The sequence below is a fragment of the Mustela erminea genome, chromosome X (genome assembly GCF_009829155.1).
Source record: "Mustela erminea isolate mMusErm1 chromosome X, mMusErm1.Pri, whole genome shotgun sequence".
Lineage (NCBI taxonomy): Eukaryota > Metazoa > Chordata > Mammalia > Carnivora > Mustelidae > Mustela > Mustela erminea.
The window spans coordinates 91860537-91883433 of NC_045635.1; the positions used below are offsets into that span (position 1 = coordinate 91860537).

Genomic DNA, 22897 nt, shown 5'->3' on the forward strand with positions numbered 1-22897 from the left:
CTGCTTCTCCCTCTCCCTGCTGTTACCCCACTTGTGCTCTCTGTCAAATATATAAATAAAATCTTAAAAAATAATATAGTGGGTTGTTGTGAGGGCAAATAAAAGACTTTTACAAGTATATTATAGAAAGAAATTATGCTGCCATAACTAACAAGCCTCATCCCTTGAGGATGTTGCTCTGACCTCATGGAAGTCAAACCAGCACCTTCCTTATCTATATACTGGAACCTCATCCTCTCTCTCTTCCTCAACCAGCTACAGCTGGCTGCTAAACTGAAACATTACTACAAAATTGCTAAGCTACTCTCTCTTTAAACTTGGTAAACAAATGCTAAGATCCCTGGGAGGAGGGGGAAGACAGGAGATGGTAGTCCCTTCTGAGAGCACGGGTTCAAGAGCTTCCTACTCACAAGGAATCCTGCTTTGTCTGCTGGACACCCCTGACCCTGACAGCCAGCCCCCAGAAGCCATGCAGTCTTTGTTTCATGCTACTTGCAGCTGGTTCAAGATCCATTCAAAATTGTTCAGATCTTTTAACCATTTTGTCTGCCACTTTTCTTCTTCCTCAAACAAACAGAACTGAAAGCAAGTCAAAATTAGAGCTGTCTCCCCATAAAAACCAATCACCAATATTATAATGTAAGTCATAATGGCATTTATCATCTAGAACTGTTAGTCCATTCTGTACTTCTTTAGTGACTTAGGTTACGTAACTTCCAAAAGTTTAAGTTATACTAAAAATCTCTAATTTCTCTTCATTATTTTTAAAGTAAGCATTAATATAAAATTAATTAAATATGACAACACTTCACAACTTGTCCTTAATAATAAGTCTTGATGAGGGCAAGAAACATATTTATCTTTGAATCTCCCACAATGCCTTGGTCATGGTAAATTCTTCAGAAATATTGATTTGCATTCACTTTTTCAAGGATGCACTCAATCTGCATATTGACAGATGACTCATTTCTAAAATTCAAAAATTTGTTGGGGCGCCTGTGTGGCTCAGTGGGTTAAAAACTCTGCCTTCAGCTTAAGTCGTGATCCCAGGGTCCTGGGATACAACCCTGCATCTCATCTCTGGCTCTCTGCTCAGCAGGGAGCCTGCTTCTCCCCCTGCCCTGCCTGCCTATCTGCCTACTTGTGATCTATGTCTGTCAAATAGGTGAATAAAATCTTTAAATAAATAAAATTCAGAAATTTGTATAAAAACAATTCAACTTTTTTTTTTAATTTACGTGCCATAATTATTTCAGAAAAGAAAAATTTTTTTCACAGTCTCTTAAGACCTCAATCTGAGGTGCACCTGGGTGGCTCAGTCTTAACCAACTGAGCTGGTTAAGCATCTGTCTTCAGCTCAGGTCATGATCCCAGAGTCCTGGGATCAAGGCCCGTGTTGGGCTCCCTACTCAGGGAGGAATCTGCTTCTCCCTCTTCCTCAGCCCCCTCCCTCTGCCCCTGCTCTCCTCCTCTCTCTCTAGCTCTCTCAAATAAAAAGCAAACTTAAAAATCTTAAAAAAAGACCTCCATCCGAGCTAAAAACAACTTTCCAGGCAATAGATATACACACTTTGTGACCGAGACTGCACATCAGACTGAAGGTCTCTTTGAATTAGTTCTGGAAGAGAGGCAAGTAAGCTCAAGGAGAGATTTTTAACTTGTCTTCAGTTCCTTGAGGGGTGTCATAAAATTCTTAAACACATTAATTTTAATATCAAAAAATAAATATGTGCCATTAACCACTTTTAGGAGAGGGGAGCGCTATGTTATAAAACCAGTGCTTGAGTATTACAACTCTCAACAATGTTAGAAATCCTACCAAGAAAGAGGCAAGGCTTAAATTCTCTATGCTATATAGTTTTCCCATCTAAAGAATGGGATAAGAGCAAACTCTTAGTTTAAGAGATTGTTCTAAGAATGGATCATTATGAAGTGCTTTTAGTATTTTATTAAAATTTACCTGCAATGAGGTAAAAATATTCTATGTAGGCAATATAGTTCAACCTGCTTACAACATATGAAAAATAACTTCCAAATGAAACTTAACTTTGAAAATAATCAAAACTTTACTTCGAAAATAAGTCATCTATAATCTCATTCCCTTAATCTAACCTGTATCCCATCACAATGAGATTTCTAAAGCTAACTACCAATTCTTTATTCTAGTTTGAGTGTTTTCTTAAGGGTCACCTTGGGAGTTATAATTAACATATAACTTTCAAAAATCTACTTCAGAATAATAGCAACCAATGTCAATAGTTTACAAAATCTTTCTTCTACTATAGCTGTTTCCTACCCTGCTCTTTTAAACCACTATTGTCATTCAAATGGCCTCTTTGTACATAAGCTCATCAACAGTTTTATAATTATTGCTTCATTCAACAATCTTTTAAATCAGATAAGAGAACAAACGTTACAAACAAGGATACCTTTACACTGTCTTTTGTATTCATCCGTGTAGTCCCCTTTATCAGCGCTCTTTTAGTATATTCAAGTTACTGTCTAGCGTCCTTTCAATTCAGCCTGAAGGACTCCCTTTAGTATTTCTTATAGAGCAGATCTGCAGCAACAAGTTCTCTCAGCGTTTGTTTATCTGGAAATGTCCTATTTTTTCCCGCAGTTATGAAGGACAGTCTTGCTAGCTATAGGATTCTGGACAATCCATTATTTCAGCCCTTTGAATATTTCATCCCACCACCCTTCTAACCTCCATGATTTCTGATGAGAAATCAGCTGTTAATCTTATTCAGAAGCCCATGTCTGTGATGAGTCCCTTTGCTCTTGCTGCATTCAAGATTCTCTTTGTTTTCATCTTTTAACAACTTGACTATCATGTGTCTAGGTGTGAATCCTTCTGAGTTTATCCTACTTTCAGTTGAACTCCTTGGATGTTGCAGATCAATGTTGTTTTAACAAATTTAGGACGTGTTCGGCCATCATTCCTTCAAATATGCTTTCTGCTTCCCCACCTTCTCCTTCTGGGACTCCTATTGTATGTATGTTGGTATACTTGATGGTGTCCCATAGATCTCTTAAGAGTCTGCCCATTTTTTTTTTTCATTCTTTTTGTTCCTCAGATAGTCTAATCTCAATCTGTCTTCAAGTGTGCTGATTCTTAATTCTGCCACTCACATCTGCTGCTGAAACACTTTAGTAAATTTTCCATTTCAGTTACTGAAATTTTCAACTCCACATTTTCCATTTGGTTCTTTTTAAAATAATTTCTATCTCTTTACTGATATTCCTTATTTGATGAGACAGTCATATACTTTCTTTTAATTCTTTAGACATGATTTCCTTTTAATATATTTATAATAGCTCATTTAAAGTTTTGACTAGTAAGCACAACATCTGGGTTTCCTCAGGAACAGTTTCTATTGACTATATATGTGTCATACTTCCCTGTGTCTTTGATTGTATTTTATTTTTTGTTGAAAAGTAAACATTTAAAATAATGTAATGTAGCAAGTTTGGAAATTAGATCCCTCTGTAAGGTTTGTTCTTCTTGTTGGTTGTTTAGTGGCTTTCTTGGACTGATTCTGTAAAGTCAGTATTCAGTGTCATGTGTGGCCCCTTGAAGTCTCTACTCAGTTAACTTAGGGGTCAACTAATGATTAGAAAGGGATTTTCTAAATGTTTTGAACCAGTGTATCTTTCACCCTATGTCAAGAGACCGTGTGTGTGTGTGTGTGTGTGTGTGTGTGTGTGTATGTGTGTGTGTATTAGGGTATGCTTTCAATGCTCTAGCAGTTTACAAATGTACCTTGGCCTTCATTTCCTGCTTCCTCAGCTTCTCAAGGTTAGCCAGAGGTGAGCTAATTGGGGCTCCTCAAGTTTTTCTTGGGCCTACACACAGCCCTACACATGGGTGTGACCATCTAGATACCCAGGAATATCTTGGAGCTTGCTAAAACCCCCTAACCCATTCCCAGATTCTCCTTTTAAGTTTTCTAGCTAGCCTCTTCGTTGTCCTCCTCTGGTATCACTAGCTCAGGCAGATGTAATGTTAAAACAATTGTCTTTGATTGTTTTTAACAAGTACTCTGAGGATAATGCTTTTCCACTGAGCAAGGATAAGTCAGGTCAAACAGAGACAAGCCTTGTGAATGGAACCTTCCCAGGGAGCTATCAGGCAGGTCAAATAGTGATGATTTTTGGTGACGGGGTATTGGGGCCCCTCCAGTGGCTACTGGTTTTCACAGCTACTGTTTTTGCAAGGCTACTGGTTTCCTTGTGGAACTGGATAAAGGGAGAAAGGCTTAGGGCAAGTTAAAACACAACAAAGCTCACTGTTCTTATAGAAAATCATCCGGTTTTGTTGTTGTTGTTGTCTGAAAATCAACTGTTTTTAATGAGGAAATGCTCAGGTTGTTTAAAGTCTTTGGTTAATTTCTAGAATTCTGAAAAAGTTGGTTTTGAATATTTTTGCCAGTGTCCATGTTGCTTTTATAGAGGAGTGGATTTTCTACCGTCATTACTCTAAGATTCTGGAAATCCCTTCTTTTCTTGAGTTTGAAAATCATTTAAAAACTGGTGTCTTCTAAACAAACAAACAAACAAAAACAGTAACCTTCAGCTCTTAAAAGTACCCAGAAAAATACATGGGATCCTTGGTGATATCTACACATAGATTGCTAGGTTAAAGTATTTGTGAACATCTACAAAATTAGAAGAGAGAAAATATAATCAGCCTAGATTTACATTCCGTTTCACCTTTGTTGACCACAAGGAAATAAATGTGTTTTTCGATAACAGTTGCAATAAAGAGGCATTTATTGTTATCAACATTTGGCTGCATTTCAAGTATTTTTTAAATATTACTTCTTTTCAAAGATTCACATTATGTTAGTTTTAAATAAAGGAACATGAGAGACTATGACTTATATGAGACATGGTGGGACTGAAAGCATAGCCTAGAGTCCTAAAAGATGAAAGGTTACTTAAGAAAAGATCTCAGTGTACTTCTTAGATGAAATGGGGTAGATGGGGATTATAAGTTCTAAGTCTTGAATTATATCAAGAATCATAAACATTTAAAAAATTCATTTTAACAAGACATTTACTATTTTACCCCAATTGATGTTTCATTATAATGTTGCCAAACCAAATTACAAGTTATGAACAAGTTTGACTACAATGATAGCATTATCCTAATACTAAAAAATTGGGAAATATCAAACATACTATAAGTGGTTCTTCATTTGGATAGTTCTGGGGGTCCTGAATTAATTAGCTGCAGGTATGATATGAAAACAACCTTCTCATAACTCTGTGTGTGTGTGTGTGTGTGTGTGAGTGAGAGAGAGAGACAGAGAGAGAAGAGGAAGGTAAAGTGGGGAGAAGCATGAGAAAAAACACACAATACTTTGAAAATAACTGGCCTATTATTCCTCTTAAAGTAGCACCTGGAATTGTACACAAAACTCTGGGTGTAGGGATCATGCTGCAGGGCACAGAGTCACGTTGCAAGAAGAAAAATGTTGAGAATCACTCAACTATAATGTTTAAAACACTGTAAGAGGGATTACAAAGCAGAGTACCTGGGTGGCTCAGTTGGTTGAGCACCCAACTCTTGATTTCAGCTCAGGTCATGATCTCAGGGTCCTGGGATCAAGCCCCATGTGGGGCTCTGCACTCTGTGCAGTCTGTTTGTTCATTTCCCTCCGCCTACTTGTTCTCTCTCTCAAATAAATAAAATCTTTTAAAAAAGTGATTACAAAGCCATTAAAATCTTGTCTGAGAAAACCAGTGTAAATTGAGCAGATCCTTAATACAGAGGAAATCACTCATTCAAATCAACATCTCAGTGATACTTATGAAGCCATCATTTGGAGTTTCACTGTCCTATTCCATACGTACTTTTTAAAACCAGCATGAGCATACAATCAATAAAGGTATATAATACGGTAGGTTTTCACTACTATGTGTCTTTAGAATTCATGGACTTAAAATCTGCAATTTCAGAAATTTATGAGCAACATTAAAGTCCTTGATTAGATAATTTTTCATTTTGCTGAGACAGTAATTTGAAGAATCTGAATTTTGTATACTTTAAGGCTAATATGTACAAATAAGTTGCTAAATTAGTAAGTTTAGCCTGCTGTCCAGCTACGCTTGGATGTTTTCTTTGCATTATAAACTACGCAATAACTCAGGAAGTGAACAAAAAAATTTTTTTTAAATGCCCCCCCAAATAAAGCACGTTTCTACAGCGGGTGATTAATATAAGGAAATGGTTTAAGAGTCATAAAGCTGTGTTGGTTCTTAGCCAGAAGATATTAATTTTGGATAATTTAAAGACTAATGTGTTGAATTCAGCTTTGACTCAGAACTATGACATAAACAAGTCTGCCATAAAACATTTTATGAGGGAAATTACATGCAAAAATATTATTTGTGCTTTCAGGATAACTTAAAATCCCCTGGGTCAGGCTTCTTCAAATCTGTTTTCCTTCATCTAAATTATATTAATGCAAGAACAGACACATCAAGAATTTCCATAAAAACAAAGGTATTCCCTTTTTTTTCCCCACCAAATGGAGGATATGCACTGTGGTTTGCTGACCCTCTAAAGTCAATTCTTGGGCAGTGGATTAAGAATTCCTGACTGTAGAGGGGCGCCTGGGTGGCTCAGTGGGTTGAAGCCTCTGCCTTTGGCTCGGGGCATGATCTCAGGGTCCTGGGATCGAGCCCCGAATCGGGCTCTCTGCTCGGCGGGGAGCCTGCTTCCCCCCTCTCTCTGCCTGCCTCTCTGCCTACTTGTGATCTCTGTCTGTCAAATAGATAAATAAATAAATAAATAAATAAATAAATAAAATCTTTACCAAAAACTCCCTGACTGTAGAAATATTAGGAAAGAAGCACTTACCTAAACATATGGAAATCTATAGTTTAAAACAGAACAGCAGGGGCGCCTGGTGGCTCAGTGGGTTAAGTGTCTCCCTTTGGCTCAGGTCATAATCCCAGAGTCCTGGGATCCAGCCCAGCATCAGGGTCCCTGCTCAGCAGGAAGCCTGCTTCTCCCTCTCCCACTCCTCCTGCCTGTGTGCTCTCTCTCTCTCTCTGTCAAATGAATAAAATCTTTAAAAAAAATAAATAAAACAGAACACCAGAAAATAAATAGTATCAAATAGCCTTCCAAGTATTCCAATATTATATACGAATGGAACCATAGAAGATAAGCTGGTGATTAAAGCTTATGCCAAATCTTGTTGAGAATCATAAACACACATCCCTCCTGTGTATAGCTACATATAGCCAGGTCAGTCTCCAAACAGTAAACAATTTCAAATAAATCCACAAAGATCTTATGGTGTCAGTTATATATATAGACACAAAGATACCCACTTCTAGGTAAGGCATAGTAAAGAACACAATGGAACAACTCTCATTCTCTGCTTTAAAATCTCCCTAGAAAAACTTCTAGAAATCTTTGAGAACAAACACTGTCCCGAATTCAGTATCAGTCCAGTTAAATACTTCTTAAGGTATTCAAATCAAGTCATAAATTTACAACCTCTTTCCAAATCACTCCACCCCCTCCCCAAACTGGAAGACTAGCAGAACCAGTAAACTTTTTAGATAACGCAAAGTGGTAGACGCTGCTAGAATTTTAGTGGTAAATTTCATTTAATACAGTTGCTATAAAGTCAGATATTCAAGACTGCTGCTCTCAAAAATGACAAAGCTCCAAAGACAAATTATGTTGAAGAAGGGGAAGAGAAGGACCTTTCTAGATTTATACTTCAATTCAGGGGTGGGAGAGATAAGGAGTCAAAAATATTCAAATAAAGGTAACAATAATTCTGAGAACAAGAAAGCACCAGTGGCCGTGCTGGGCTGGTGCAAGTTAATTAAGTTAGTAAAGGGTTAACAAATGGTTATTACGGGATGGTGAATAATTATACTCTTCATGGGGATGAGAGAAAGTTTGAAGACTAAAATGCTCCTTTTCTGTAAAAACTGACCTGAATTTCTCTAGGCTGAACTAAAACATAGCAAAGGTTCTGAGAGCAGCCAGTGGAGACAGGAACCAGGACCCTCTGGACCCACACCCATTTTTTCACTTTAAAAGAAGACTTGCTTGTTCTCTTGCCATAGCCAAAACGGAAAACCAGACACGTTCTTTTCCTTGGTTGTGCTCTACACTATGGAGGCCACTGCCCATGTAACATGCCTATTGTCTGAAGCCTGTGAGAAATGAAACTGGCATCCCAATGGTTCAATCCTGTATAAACAAACTCACCTCCCTTCTCTTGATTAGAGTATTCACTCTTGCTAATAAAGCTTTTGAGCATATTGAAAGTGATCACGTACCTTTGCGTGGTCTGTCCTAAGAACCACTGGATTCCATCCGGCCTTCTATCCTATTACGTGGCAGGGGCCCGTGATTGCAGACATAGGCCAAACCGTCTCTTCCTCAAAAGCTCGGACTCAAAACATATTTCATTACCACTATTTTCACATCTGGTATTTTTTTACCTCACTGTAGTAATATGTAATTCAAATTACAGATTACTCATGATTCAAGTCTATGACATGATGGAGAGCTCGTTTACTTATAAAAAACCTAAATTGACTATACACAGAACGCTCCTAATGAACACTATGCGAGGGCTGCTTTTTACATCCTGAATACGCTGGCACAACATTCATGGTTATGTGGCTAGACCCTGTCAGAGATCAGCCTAACAGGAAATAATTTTCTTCTATTCTGAAACGTATTCTGGCAAATAAAAGAGAGTGTTAAAATGAAATGAAATTTTACAATGATCCCTGAAAAAGAAGTCATAAGATGACTTATGTCACTTATGTCTTCATATAATTAAAGACAAATCATCAATGAAAGACTAAGAATTTGCTCCTTCTTCTTCAAAGGATAATTGTTGGTCAACACATAAAATAAAAATATGCTGTTTTATTGCAATCCAGGAAACCATTTTAGAATTTTGTTTCTAAATAATACTATGAAATCTTTATAGATTTTGCTTATACAGTCTGTGTCTTAGAGTTGTAGCATTCTTGAGTAGGGCATGTTAAGAACCCTGAGGAATGTAACCATTAGACTAAATGATATTGAAGCTAATTTAATAAGTAACATCATTCAATCATTAGTACCCAATTATCCTAAAATTCCCAGTACCTAACTTATGTGAGTTACATTTGTAACATCCAAGTAAAATACCTTCATTGATTTAAGGAGAAAAAAAGGGTTTAAAGCCATTTAATTCCATAATAATTAGGGTAGTTTATGTTTTATTTTTTAAATTTTTTTAAAGGTTTTACTTATTTGACACAGAGATAGAGAGTACAAGTAGGCAGAGCAGCAGGCAGAGGGAGAGGTTCTTGAAGCAGGCTCTCTGCTGAGCAGGGAGCCAGATGTGGGGCTCTATCCCAGGACCCTGGGATCATGACCTGAGCTGAAGGCAGCCACTTAACTGACTAAGCCACCCAGGTGCCCCGAGCAGATTATTTTTTAATAATAATAATAATTTTTTAAAATAAGTAGATTATTTTTTAATCTTTGTTGGTACTTAACTCCCTCAACTTCATGTCTGAGACACTGAAGTTTAGAAGGAAAAAAAAGAACGCAGAACATAGAAGGCACTCAGGCAGAAGGCAACACCACCAATCTTAACCTAAGTGACTTGTGCTGACTGTCTATTCACAAATGAAAGCACTTCATCCACATAGCAGACTCCTGCTTGTGTTATTTCCTGGTCTCTTGTCCCGGCTTCATGACACTCATGACATTAAAGGAGCTACGGAGGCATAATTAGCTAAACAAAGGGAAATTTTACCAAGAAAGAGGCAATTCCCAGGCCATTAATAGTTTAAAATTGTCAACTGGCAGGCCTTCCTTTCCCAATGCTTGAATTATATCAACAGTCTCCTGACGGGGTACCCTTTCTTGCTACGATCTCCCTGGCTTTAACATACCTTTGATTGGTACTCACTGACTACTGTCCAATACTCCTCACCGCTGTGTCTCTAAGTTGTTTCCCTGTCTAGAATGCTTTATCCCTCTGTGGAAGGTCTACCCAGGCTAAATCCTACTGTCTTCATGGAGCCCTCCTGTATAATCCCAGCCCACATTAGTCTTTGTCCAAACTCTAACAGGCCTCATTGTCTCCATCATTCATTCAGTCATTAAATCATGTGGCCTCATTCTGTGTTTCATGAATCTTGTCTTCTCAGTATGACTGCAAGCTTTTTAAGGGCAGGAAGCATGGCATACACCTATTTTATAGAGCTCTCACCCATAACCGCTATATTACTCGTTGAACTGAAATGTTAGAATTTACAATATGCAGGGCAGTACTAGCTGAGAATGCTAGGTTTTGATGTAAGATACACTGTCTTACGATAATGTTGGCAAATATATCTTGAAACTTAAACAAATACTCACTTCAAAATGTCTATAAGCAAAGGGATAATCATAGTGGAAATTCCTCTTTCTTCTCTAAAACTGTAAAGCCATCTCTAAATGGATGAAGTTAGAAACTGCTCCAAAATCCAAATTAATACATCACAACTCTGATAATATTAAAAAACATCTGTACCTCTCCTAATAATAAAGAATCTCACACAGCTGTGTAGACAGTGAGGCAAATAAACAACTTTCAAGACTTGACCATGTCTATTATTTCACAGATTCCACTACCATACTTAGTGCATGCGCTCCCAAAGTGAGTATTCCACTAACCACCTTTAGATAGGAGCTTTTCATTAAAGCAAATAAGAAGCAATTTCAACAAGTGCTCAACTCAAGTGGTTTACATATGCACAGACGGGCTTAAAAGGCCTTACTTATAACAGCCCATTAGGCAAGGTATTTTCCAATTTTCCATCTCTCTAAAAAACACATTTCCTCAGAAACACAAGGTTCAACCGCCAAAATGAATGTTCTCTCTCTGCCTTCATCCTTCCACCATTAAGAGTGGGTAAACAAGGGCAAAGTTCCTACCTGTCAAAGACGTTTCCTTATATTATTATTAGCAAATTCATTAGAAAGCCCTAAAAGAAAGTTAAGAATAACAACTTAAAAGGAAAGCTAGAAAATCCAGTTTTTTTTCAAATACAGGTAGGTGGTATTAAGTATCCTAATAAAGGAAATGATAAATGCCATGTCAAATACTGACACACTACCAGTTCAAAACATTTTTTAATAGTTATTTCTTACTCAGATGCCTTTAACCTAGTTTACTCAGAGTTTTCAATAAGTTTGGAAAAATAAATACTTCAAAGCCTAAATTAAGCTCTCCCATAAATAAGCTCTGTGTGTCTCTAATACATGTTTGTAAGATTCATTTTTAAAGATTCCCCAAATTCTCATGAAACATTAGTTGCTGTAGGTAGAGCCACTATCATGCACCTTCAAAAACTAAGCTAAACATGGTGCTTATAGCTATCAGTATTGTACTGTACTTAAAAATTTGGAAAGAGGGGCAGCTGGGTCGCTCAGTTGGTTAAGGATCTGACCCTTAATTTCAGCTCAGGTCATGATCTCAGGGTCGTGAGATCAAGCTCCTCGTCAGGCTCCTCGCTGAATGTGGATCCTGATTCAGATTCTCTTTCTGCCTCTCCCTCCGTCCCTCCACCCCTGCTCTCTCTAAAAAATAAATGTGAGAAGAGGGTAGGTCTCACATTATGTGTTTTTTACCACTAAATAAATACATTAATCAATTAATTTTCTAAAAGCATCATACATCTGTGTGATTAAAGAGAAACTGATTAACCAAAAATGACTGACACTCCAGTTATCTGTGGGAATGTAACTTACAAATTAGATTGACCAGAGTAGGTCCTGTTGAGACACACTAGAGAAAAGCTACAGAAGACGTGAGTATGATCAATCAAAAACCCTCCTATTGATTGCATTCTGCAGTCAAAAATTACAGCAGGATCTATCCTTTAATATTATCTGTTCCATAATCTCTGTTATGAAGAATGACTATGAATGAGCAAGCTCTATAAATAAAACTTCATCTATCTATTACTACCTCAATACACAGACCTCAATACACAGAAAGTAAGACACATCTGAGTATCTGAGAATTTATAACTATGTTCACAGACAAGTCAAGAAACAAAGAAAGATCATGGTCAGAGAGTGGCTACATTTATCTCTTTGGGGATATACTTGAGCTACTTGTTCTATGGCCCCCAAACTTGCCCAGAGGCCTCATTCTCATTTCAACGTGGTCTCTTGGAAGTACTCACGGAATGCATAGGCAAGTCTTCTTGTATAGCTAAACTTCATGCTGTGCATCTGTTTCTGATAGGAATAATTTTCTTTTTTACAAGAGTGCCATGGTCACTTGTAAAGGAGGGACACCCAGGATTGCATAACGTGAAATATGCCTGTTAGAGCAGCCCTACCCCAGACCAGGCACTTGAGTCTCATTTTTTCTGCCCTGAATACAGGCTTCAACTCACTTGACTGCGATCCCATTTTTCTCCCTCCCTGGCTCCCACGCGGCCTCTATTCCTGCCTCTGGCCCTATGTGACTCTCTTTCTCCACTGAGCTAATGCTTTCACAGTGTGAAAGAGTGGCTTTCTGCAAAACAAGTTGCCAAACAGGGCAATGATTAGAGGAGTTTGTGGAGTAAAACATGCCACAAACCACACATCACATCATTAGTGTCAGAGAAATAGAATCAGTATCATTCCCATTTGTTCTTGTGAGGGTTTTCTGAATTGACAAGAGTGTGGGGTAGATGGACTCATTTTAACCACCATCTACCGGGCACCTCATCCTGACATCAAAGAGCTATTCCATGGAATCACCTGGCCAGGCTGGTGGCAAGTTTTTGGTTGGTAAAGCCAAAGAAGCGTGCGGAGCTGTTTGTTTGCGTTAACCATGGGAAACTTCATAAAATGCACTGAGAGCAATACCCTAACATGGAAAAGGGCCAGAAGACTTCAAGAGGTTCTCCTTCAGTGAATAAATTACCAACACCAACTTCCACTTACCATGTAAGCATTTGAGAAGGATGTAAAAAAAGCAACCCTCATCTACACACTTACCCCACTGTTGTTCAAAATCAGGATACAAAAGGTATTTCCGTTACTATCATGAGGTATGTACTGAGGCCCAAGTTTCCCCAGCTATATAACTTAGTTGTACCCCAAAGCACTGAGGCCTGTACAGTTGCTAGGCTACATAAGCAAAAACAATGTCACAGAGAAGCAGCACAACAGTGTGATTAGCACACAAGCATTTCTTTGAGGCTGTCACAGTGCTGAGGGACCTGGAAGCAGACAGCACAAAAACCAATTTTTTAATAGATTCTGTTCTAGGAGAATGACTCAAAGACCCACTAATGCCTGAAGCAAAGCAGAGAATTTGGTGGTAACTCCTTGAAGCAATCCAAAATCTCACTAGAATATAAGTTACTAGAATTGTGTGTCATATGCTTACAGAAAATATATGGAATGGCAAGGCAAGCTACATAGGCTATTAGGTCAGTCTCACTAATGTCCATTACTAGAGAGCTGGTCAGCATCTTCTGGCAGGATATTGCATAATACAGTCAACTGTGCTCTCCCAGCATTGCATGTGGCTTTGGGTCACAGTGTGGATTATCTGTAAAATGAAACAGATAGGGGAAAGGCAAGAATCATCAAGACCATCACAGACCTTAATTTTTAAAAAAACAAAAACTAGCATTAGTCGGCCTGGACTCAAGTAGAACTTTTCATATCTGCCCATCCACTGAGGATCGCAATGGTCATAAGGCAATACAGCTGATCCTGTCCATTGAGAACATCTACCCTTCCTTGTCAGCAAAGCGTGAGGACACAGGACCTAGAACCAAATACCAGGCAATACTTCCAGTCCTTCAGAAATTGCCTTTAATCCACAATCTGAAACTACAATTTTTTTTTATTTATAAGAGAGAGAAAGAGAGAGAGCATGAGAGGGGGAGGGTCAGAGGGACAAGCAGGCTCCCTGCTGAGCAGGGAGCCCAGAGCAGGAAGCCCAATGCCGGACTCAATCCTGGGCCTCCAGGACCATAACCTGATCTGAAGGCAGTCGCTTAACCAACTGAGCTACCCAGGTGCTCTGAAATTACAAATTCTGGAGACGTTTGTCTATGAGGCTGTATTTTACTGAACACCATGCTAAAATATACTCTAAGGAAATCTAAGAATCACTGATCACTCTACAAATTGATGAGATATAATATATATATATTACATAAAACTATATCAGGGAAACCCAACATACTATCGGGTATTTTTCCTAGCAATACAAAGCTGAAAACTATCACTGATCTCTACCCATCTAAGCATTCAAAGTCACAACTGGGGCAGGGGTGGCTGTAGAGAGCTAAGAGACTGACGAAGTTTTCACAAGAGCTCCGTCACTATTCTGTAGTCCTGTTAATTAAAAAAGAAATGATGTCGGATAACTGCAAACACTTGAAAAACATATAATAAGAAAACTGATTTCATCTGACCAACTATTTGTTTCTTCCCATTCCTACACCTCCATGCTTTTTATTTTATTTTATTTTATTTTTAATTTTTTAATTTTTTTATAAACATATATTTTTATCCCCAGGGGACCTCCATGCTTTTTAGTGGCACCACCATCCTTCTGGTTCCTCAGGCTTGTAAACTCTGAACTAGGTTCAAAGACTCTCCCCACTTTACTTCCCCCAGCAATGGGAATTTGGTGGTCTTTTTTTGTTTGTTTGATTTGTTTTGTTTTTGTTTTGTTTTCTGCAATGTCTCTTTACTTACATGCAGTCCCCTAATTTCAGGTCCTCGCCCAAAAGCTATCTCAGCTAACTTTATACTTGATCCGAATTCTATACACCAACATTATCTTCTCCTTTCTCTCAATTTAGATACAGTCGGGCATAGATGAAGAGGGGGAAGGGGAGGTTCTTACACTTGTGATCAAATTTCATAGCCATTCCAACTGAGCTGTTGAACAAACTTTTTCTGAGCACAAGAATAGCTAGGCACAGAGCCAAGAAAAGAAGAGGCAAGGATGGCAGCCAAGAAACAGGTGAGCTGCAAGCTTTCCACTCCTACACAAAACCTGGCCCTGGAGTGTGAGTCCCTGCATCTGCTGATAACTTCTTCCATTTCTTGATTTTGCAACATTCCCATATTCATGAACTTTGCCCCTGGAGTGGCTCCCCTACTTTTCCAATGCCAGATTTCCTAGTGCCCTCGGAACCTCAACCATAGCTGGTCTCCTCTACCGTGAGACTCATCTCCTTCCAAGTCATCTTAGGTTCTGGAGGACTCTTCTGCCAATACTGTTCTCCACCTCACGTGAGAGACCATAATCAGATCCAGTATCTCTTATCCAGCCTTCCCAGAGGGTTCCCAAGACAAAAGGCTGCTTGTAATTTCCTTGAAGTTTTCTGATCTTTGAGACCAGAGCAAGGGGAGTCGTATGGAGAATGCTGGGGGTCCAAGTTGCTGGCTAAAGACAGCTGCTGAGAATCCCCAAGTGTTGTGGCAAGGGGTGTGGTGGTGAGCAATGAGTTTGAGAACCACCAGGAAGACTTTGAGATCTACTGGTCATACCAGACTCTCCACCAATAATTTCTGTACCATTGCCATTTCAAAACTTGGCTCAAAAGTTCATCCTCTTCCCAAAAGCCTTTTATCCTGACCACTCCTTTTTTCCATGGCATCACTGTGCTGACGTACAACATTTCCCATTTTTTAACTTCACCTATAATCACGTATATAGTGCACTGTCAGCATTTTAAGCAACTCTAATGTTTGTGTCATACCTTGAATGAGACTGGAAGCTCTGTGAGGACAGAGCGACTTCTCTGGTTTCCAACCTGGGAACTCAGCATACCGTATATGCTAAAAGAAATAACAGGGTTTTTTTTTTTCCCCCAGTGACATATAATTTCCACCTAGCTCCTCAAAACTAACATTTTTAAGGGTGAGCAAGTTTGAAAGTATGATACTTTAAAAGCTGCAGAAAATACACCCACACTGGATAGAAAAGATGCCACTTATCGTTGGACCAAACATAAAATATGCTCCACCCAACCAACTGCACTATTACACCATACTTCTTCCTTCGGGCTCTTTTATTTCTACTACATAAGCTTGTGGCTCATTTCTGCTCTTAGCAGCACTGTGACTACAGAAGCTCAAACTCTAAATAAGTTTACTGTTGGGGAATCTACTCTTCCCACCTACACAACCACTGGCTTCCCACACTGTCTCCAGTGTCCTGTGAGCAACTGCCCAATTACTGATTGTGGAAAGACAGCTTACACACTGAAGGTCCATTCTTGGCAGCCCCTGGCTTTTACTGCTGGTCCTCACTTACTTAGCTTAATTGATTCAGAACAGTACCAAAAAGAGACATTATTACACAAGTTCGCCAAAGGGGGGGGAGACTATTGAAGAAAATTTAAATGTAAAAGCCGTGGTCATTGTGCTGCTTTAAAACAGGCAAGCATGTGTGACATTGAGAGACCAGAATAACGCCTATTGAAATAGGGAACTTTGACTAATCTCATTGCACAAGTTTTAGTGTTTCACACATATACATTCTCAAAAAGTAAGATGGTCTCTAAATGGGAAGTACAATGACTTCTAAATCATAATCCTTTGCGGTAATACATTAGAGCATTTTAACACAAATACATTTCAAAAAGTGTATGGTTTTATAAAGACAACAATGTGAATGCTAGTATTTCTCTGAGAAGCACAGGGTGGGGGGGCTACTCATGCATATGGGCTAACAGGGCATTTTTCACTTTCTCAGTAGTGGTCTTTCTTCCCATTGGACTGAGATCCCAGCAAAGGCTACTTCTTCATTGCCACCCACTAGCTGGGACCTGAATGCAGCACAAACACAATTCATAAGCAAGCAAAATTATGAGCCAGATTATCACTCCCTTTGGCCATATGGGGGAGAAGGTAAAATAAGCATCGAGTTTTTCTTTTTAACTAAATATACCTTGTCCTACATACACCTTTACGCATGGATATAAAAATAATTTTGTAATTTATATTTCTATATCTTTCCATTTCAGTCACTGGCTGTTTTTACAGCATAAATGACAACTGGGGGCGTGCCTTCTTTCTTCTCTCTTAGTAAGACAGGACACCAGGCTGCCTTCCAATGGAAATCAACATTGTTGAAAAACAACCTGTATAATACCTTCAAAAATGCTCAACAATTTTCCAGACAAACGTTATCATTGTTGCTGTTGTTGTTGTTGTTGTGGGTTTTTTTGAAGAAAAAATATACATTATGACCACTATGCTGGCCTAGTAGCATCATCTGCAATAGACAGATAAACCTTCTGGTTATTCTGCTCAGTCTTCATTAAGAAAAAAGACATAATAGAAATATAATAGCTTGTGTTTAAAATGCTGTATTAATATCACTTTGACCTGAGCTACATTATCAAATCGCCTTTTTAACGAACATGCCATAGGAGTGTTACTCTTCTGGTGAGGCAAAATGCCTGCTTTACCTTTCTGAAACAACCCAATTCCTCCCAAGCATGCCGGAAAACAGTAATTTGACTACTGTGACAAGACAAGAAAGAATTAACCGTTCAAATACCTGATTGGAGTCTCTCAAGAACTGCATATCCAGGAGTGGATTTTTTTTTATTATATTCACTGTGATGGAAAACCATATTATTGATGTTAATAGTAAAGTATCTTTTATGTGCCATGGTCTGTACAAAATGTAGTAGTGCATTAACTTCAAAGGTGGTAAGAAGATTAAAACAAATAGTTCATGGGACGTGACATGCAACACAGCATTAAAGATATAAGACTGAACAATCCCAGTGCCTTGGCAGGAACCTTTTATATTTTTGTTAATGAGGGAAATTCTTAAAATCCAATCCAGCAAGCATAAGTGTAAGGAAAAGCTTTAAAATCGTATCACAACGAGTAATTTAGTGAGCTAATCATCAAAGCATTTTTTATGGCAACAGAAAGGGGGCTTTACTTATCAAAATCAATACAACTCACTTTAAGAGATCATATTTATGCTGTTTTTAACTCCTAAAAGGTGCCCCTCGCATTTAACATTTCTGGAAGAAAAAAAAAAAGTCCTAAAATCATACCATCGGTTTCCAAGAGTCACCCCTCCCCCCACCTCAGAATGAAACCATCCCAAGAACCTGGGACTCTTACTAGGATCTTGGCAGCATTCTATCTCCCCAGTGCTAAGTTAGAAAGAACATGACAAAGGCTGGTGACACGGAAACAGGAAGTTCCCTACTGGAAACTGGCAGGGGAAATTGCCATTCCCTTACAGTTGCTGCAGGACTTTACTAAGGTCCTAGCTTCTCTCTCTAACCCAGGGGGTCTCAACGTGTGGTCCTGGGAACTGAGGCAGCAACGCCAGGGAGCTTGTTAGAAATGCAAATTCACAGCCCCACCCCAGACAGACTGAATCAGAAACTCTGGGAATGGGGCCCAGCAATTTGTGTTTTAACAAGCAGTACAGGAGATTATGATGTACTCTAAAGTTGGAGAACCACTCCTCTTCAAACTTTAACGTGCGGAAGAATCACCTGGGGAGCCTGTGAAAATGCAGATTCCAATTCAGCCGGGCTGAGGGGCGACCTGAGAGCCTCCATTTCAGAGCAGCTCCTAGGTCGGGTCTATTGCAGACCACACTGCGTGGGTTTCCCGAAACTAGTTGTTTACCAGAATTACCCAGGGTGCTTATAAAATATGGGTTCCCAGGCACCACCCCAGGCCAAATTAATCTGAATCTCAGGAGAGAGGACTAGGTGGATACGGTAGGACCAGTGGTTCCGTACCTCAGCTGCACGTTCTGAATCACCTGAGGAGCTTTTTATAATCCTGAGGTCCAAGCCCCATCCAAGACCAATTAAATCGGAATCTCTGGGCTTGTGACCCAGGTCTCCACATTTTTAAATAATTCCCCAGTGGTTCGAATGTGCAGCCCGAGTGGGGAACCGCTGCCCTGGAGTCTGATTGGCTCCACACCTGGCGCAGTGGGTCCCTTTAGAGTAGCAAATGATTTCCTATAATGTGGCTCTCGGGCTCCCACATACGAATCCAAGAGCTCAGGTTTTGAAGAGTAAAATGCACCTCAAGTCATTTGTAAAATCACGTCTCAAACCTGATTTCTGTGAGCAAATGTGCCTGGAGAACTGAGATGGAGGATTTGGTAATGCAGTCCTCACTTTTAACACGAATGTCACGTGTCCTCCGTTGAACAAGTTGCCACTGTCCTCCCAAGCTGTAGCTACTGCTATATCGTGTGCAGTGAGGTAGGTGCTCCAACAAACGGCAGCCAACAGTGAAGAGTTTGTATCCCTACAGTCTGTTCACATGTTGGTATCCCTTCCCCAAAACTGAAAGGGATAGAGGAGATTTCTAATAACCCTTCAGAATGGAAGGGTAACTGCTCAATGGAGAACTTCGGAACCTATACGAGGCAGATCTCACTACTTACAGACATGTTGACAGAGAAGGTTCTGGGAAGGGATGAAAGCAGTGTGTTTTTACACAGGAGAATCGGATTTGTTGAAAGCATGACTTCTGGGGTAGGGGGAGCAGAGACAAGACCTGGAACACTGCTGCTCATGATGGGATACTAATAACTTGGGGTGGAGGGAAAAATAGGTCTATTTACAGCTTATGCCCCCAGCACGAAGCCACTAATAAGTACACGATGCTATTAAATATGTGATATGTAAACCAGAAAATGTGTGGTGGTTACTAAGGCACTGGCAAGTGATGACAGTTATTTGACTCCATAATCAAACACGACCTTTAAGACATTTTCTTGAATTTTCCACAGTACACCTCAAAAATGACTTTAAGATAAAGGAAGATAAGATGTAGTCCTCTTTCCGCTTAAGAAAACTTTCGTTCTCCCCTTGGTCATGTTCAGGGTCTCTTCTAAGCTGTTTTGTGGAAGACATGACACATTCAAGGCCTGCTAAATGATAACGGTTATTATTCTTCCACCATTGTTTCAACATATCCCCAGTGGTCGAAGTGTGTCTTATTTGGTCTCTTTAGTTCCATGAAAAAGAAATCCAGTGGATGGGGTATTCAAAGACAAGCAATACCTAAACACATGTCCACAAGTAGCCACTGCTAAGATAACATTTTCAAAAAGCATTCTCTGTATGAACTGGTCAAGCTCTCTTTCCTTTTAAACTTGTTACAGTCTTTCAGTTAACCCAAGCTCACTTTAAAATGTGTGAAAATAGCACCTCCTGAAAGTGTGTTCTCATATGCTTTGGAGCAATGGAGCGTGAATAGTAAAACAGCCTTTGCCAAACTCATGTAACTGAACAGGAGTGAATTTTTGCGTCCCGTGACTTTGCAGAGCCAACCTATGTATCATTCCACGACTGGCTTTAATACATCATAGACACCCAAGAGAAGGCAGGAAAGTCACAAATAAGTGACTCAAACTAATAAATATTTCATAGTTTTTTTTTTTTTTTTTACACGGCAGTCTCTTTTAAATGAATCTGACTTCTTACCAAAAAACAAACTGGCTAAGTAAAGGTGTGGTTTTAGGATCTAAGCTCCTAGAATTAAAACTATGAAATTTATAAAGATATTTAGAAAAATGTTAGTCTAGATGCTCTTTCATGCATTTTTATGACTAAATGCCCAAAGATGAACCAAGTCTGAACGAAAATGCACAGACCACAAGAGTGGCAAAAATATAAAACTAAGTACATTTAAAGTATCAAAGCCAAAGAAAACAAACAATACAAATTTACAATTTCCAGGACACTTTATTGCAATTTCCACTTTACATATTAATTTAATATTTTTAGTCTAGGCAGAAGTGTTTATACTTATCCAGTAGTAGTCTAATCCCCTAATCTCACAAAATGAAAAGAAGCAAGAACGTCAATTCAGGTATTTATGATATGGGGACAAGGGGCACTTGTCTTAGCAAGGAAAGTGCTGGTGGTTTCCTCATAAGTTTCACTGAAATTTTTCTCTATTATTTCTGTTGTTGTGATGCAAAGTACTCATAATAAAAACAATCGCCCTCTTTGTCATTCTGCCCTTCCTTGGGCTTTACATTCTGTCTAGCATTTAACTCAAAAAGTCAGTTTACACTCAGTTTACACATTAAAAAAAAACCATATGCCCCATCTCCCACACATCCAAATGGACGGGGATTAGAATTAACCTGCTTTTAGCTGTAACAGTGCTATTTTAAACAATTTCAACCACACTTGAAGGGTAAAATAAAAGTACAAGCCAAAAGAAAACATAAAAATTCCTACACACTTACTGTTGGATTAACTATTTCTCAAACCGTCGAGCCTAACATAGATTTCTAACAAGTGAAATCAACACAAAAGCGAATGCACGCTTCATATACAAACTGACACTCGTTCTATGGGGACAGCTCTCTTTGAATGAGCTATTACCCAGACGGTGGAATTTTTAAAAAGGGGGGGGGGGGTCTCACTCTTCCAATGTGAGAGAGCTGGCGGTGCGCTTCACTAGAAACACATTTTAATGGGTACGTTCGGATAAGAATAGGTAGTAAGGGAAAGTGTTTAAAAAAAAAAAAAAAACCTCCTCCCTCCCCCGGGACACAAGGGAACCTGAAGGAAAAGACGGGTAACCTCATAAGCTCTGGAGCTAAGTTCCATCACTAGCCGAACAGAAGTTGGATAGTTGCTATTTTTCACCCGGCAGTGGGATAGTAACTCTCCCTGTGCAAGGTACGCGGGGCGGGAACACTGGCGGGTCGTTCACTTGGGGTAAATGGAAACCAAAGTGAGGAGAGGTCAACACCTTAAGTAATCCAGATCTCCAAAACCAGGGCGGTGGGGACGCGGGGTGGCGAAGGAGAGAAGGGAAGGGTCCAAACTCCTCGAAGTTATCGCAAAGAGAAAGCGAACACCTTTGGGAACCAGTAAGCCATCTCCTGTAGCAACACCCTGCTCCAAGTGTGGGGTGCCTGCCTCGGAGGGTAGAAAGCGCGGGGTGCCCTTACTTAGGTCGAGTGGCTCCGGGGACCGGGGCAGAGAGAGGGGCAGGGGCAGCCGCCGGCGGGAAGGCGGACTCATACTTTGCTTCAACTCTGAGCCCCATCCCGAGCGCAAGAGAGAGAGCGGCGGAGGGCACGGTACTCACTAGGGCTCGTTGGTGAACCGGGGGGTCCGGGGCTGCTGGTATCCGTACAGGTGACAGTAGAGCACATCGAAGCAAAAGCAGCACATCTCCGCTGACACCACCATCTTCCGGGAGCCGGGCGATGAGGACGAGGCGGCGGGCGACAAGGAGGGCGAGGAAGAGGTGGCGGCGGCCGGGGTAGAAAGTAGGGTCCCCACTCCGCAGCTCGGAGGTGGCGACAGGGAAATCCCCCCGCCGCCGCCGCCGCAGCCCTGGGGGGGAGAGAGGGTACAGCCGCTGCCGCTACCTCCTCCGGCTAGACCTCCCAGCCCGTTGAGCCGCGTGCCGGCGCCTCCTAGTCCCAGCTCCCCAGCTCGGCACTGGCTCTCTCCGCTGCAGTGGGAGGAGGAGGAGGCGCCACCACCGCCACCCGAGCCAGAGGGGGGCGAACTGGACAGTTTCTGCTTCTTCACCCCGCAGCAACCCGCCGCCATCTTGGAACAGTCTCCCCCACGCAGCGCTTCCGACCCATAAGTGAGGCGAGCTGGCGGCGGGGGCGAGCACGCTGCGGCCCCGGCCGCCGGGGGCGCGCCAGGGGCTCACAGGGCGCGCGCGCGCGCGCCGCTCCCTAGCCGGCCGCCCGGCCACGCGGCCGTCCCGCGCGCGCCCCAGCCGCGCGCGCCCTCGCCGCTCGGCACCTCGCGCCTGTCCCGCGGGGCTCGCGCGTCCTCCGAGGCGCAGCCTCGAGCTCTGTGTCCCTCAGAGGATGGATGAAAGACGGGAAGCCCAGCA

The 22897-nt window shown here is 40.6% G+C and overlaps 1 protein-coding gene across 2 annotated transcripts in view; it reads right to left on the bottom strand.

The window, feature by feature from the left end:
• The window catches only part of AMMECR1 (AMMECR nuclear protein 1), a 114383-nt gene extending 91709 nt beyond the window's left edge, over positions 1-22674 (bottom strand). Inside the window, exon 1 of one of the 2 annotated variants that reach the window (XM_032329844.1) lies at positions 22127-22674. In XM_032329844.1, coding sequence (XP_032185735.1) covers positions 22127-22599 — 473 coding nt within the window. In that variant the 5' untranslated portion in view covers positions 22600-22674. The remainder of the gene's footprint in view (positions 1-22126) is intronic. The other variant, XM_032329843.1, reaches the window with a different exon arrangement.
• Positions 22675-22897: the final 223 nt, after the last annotated feature.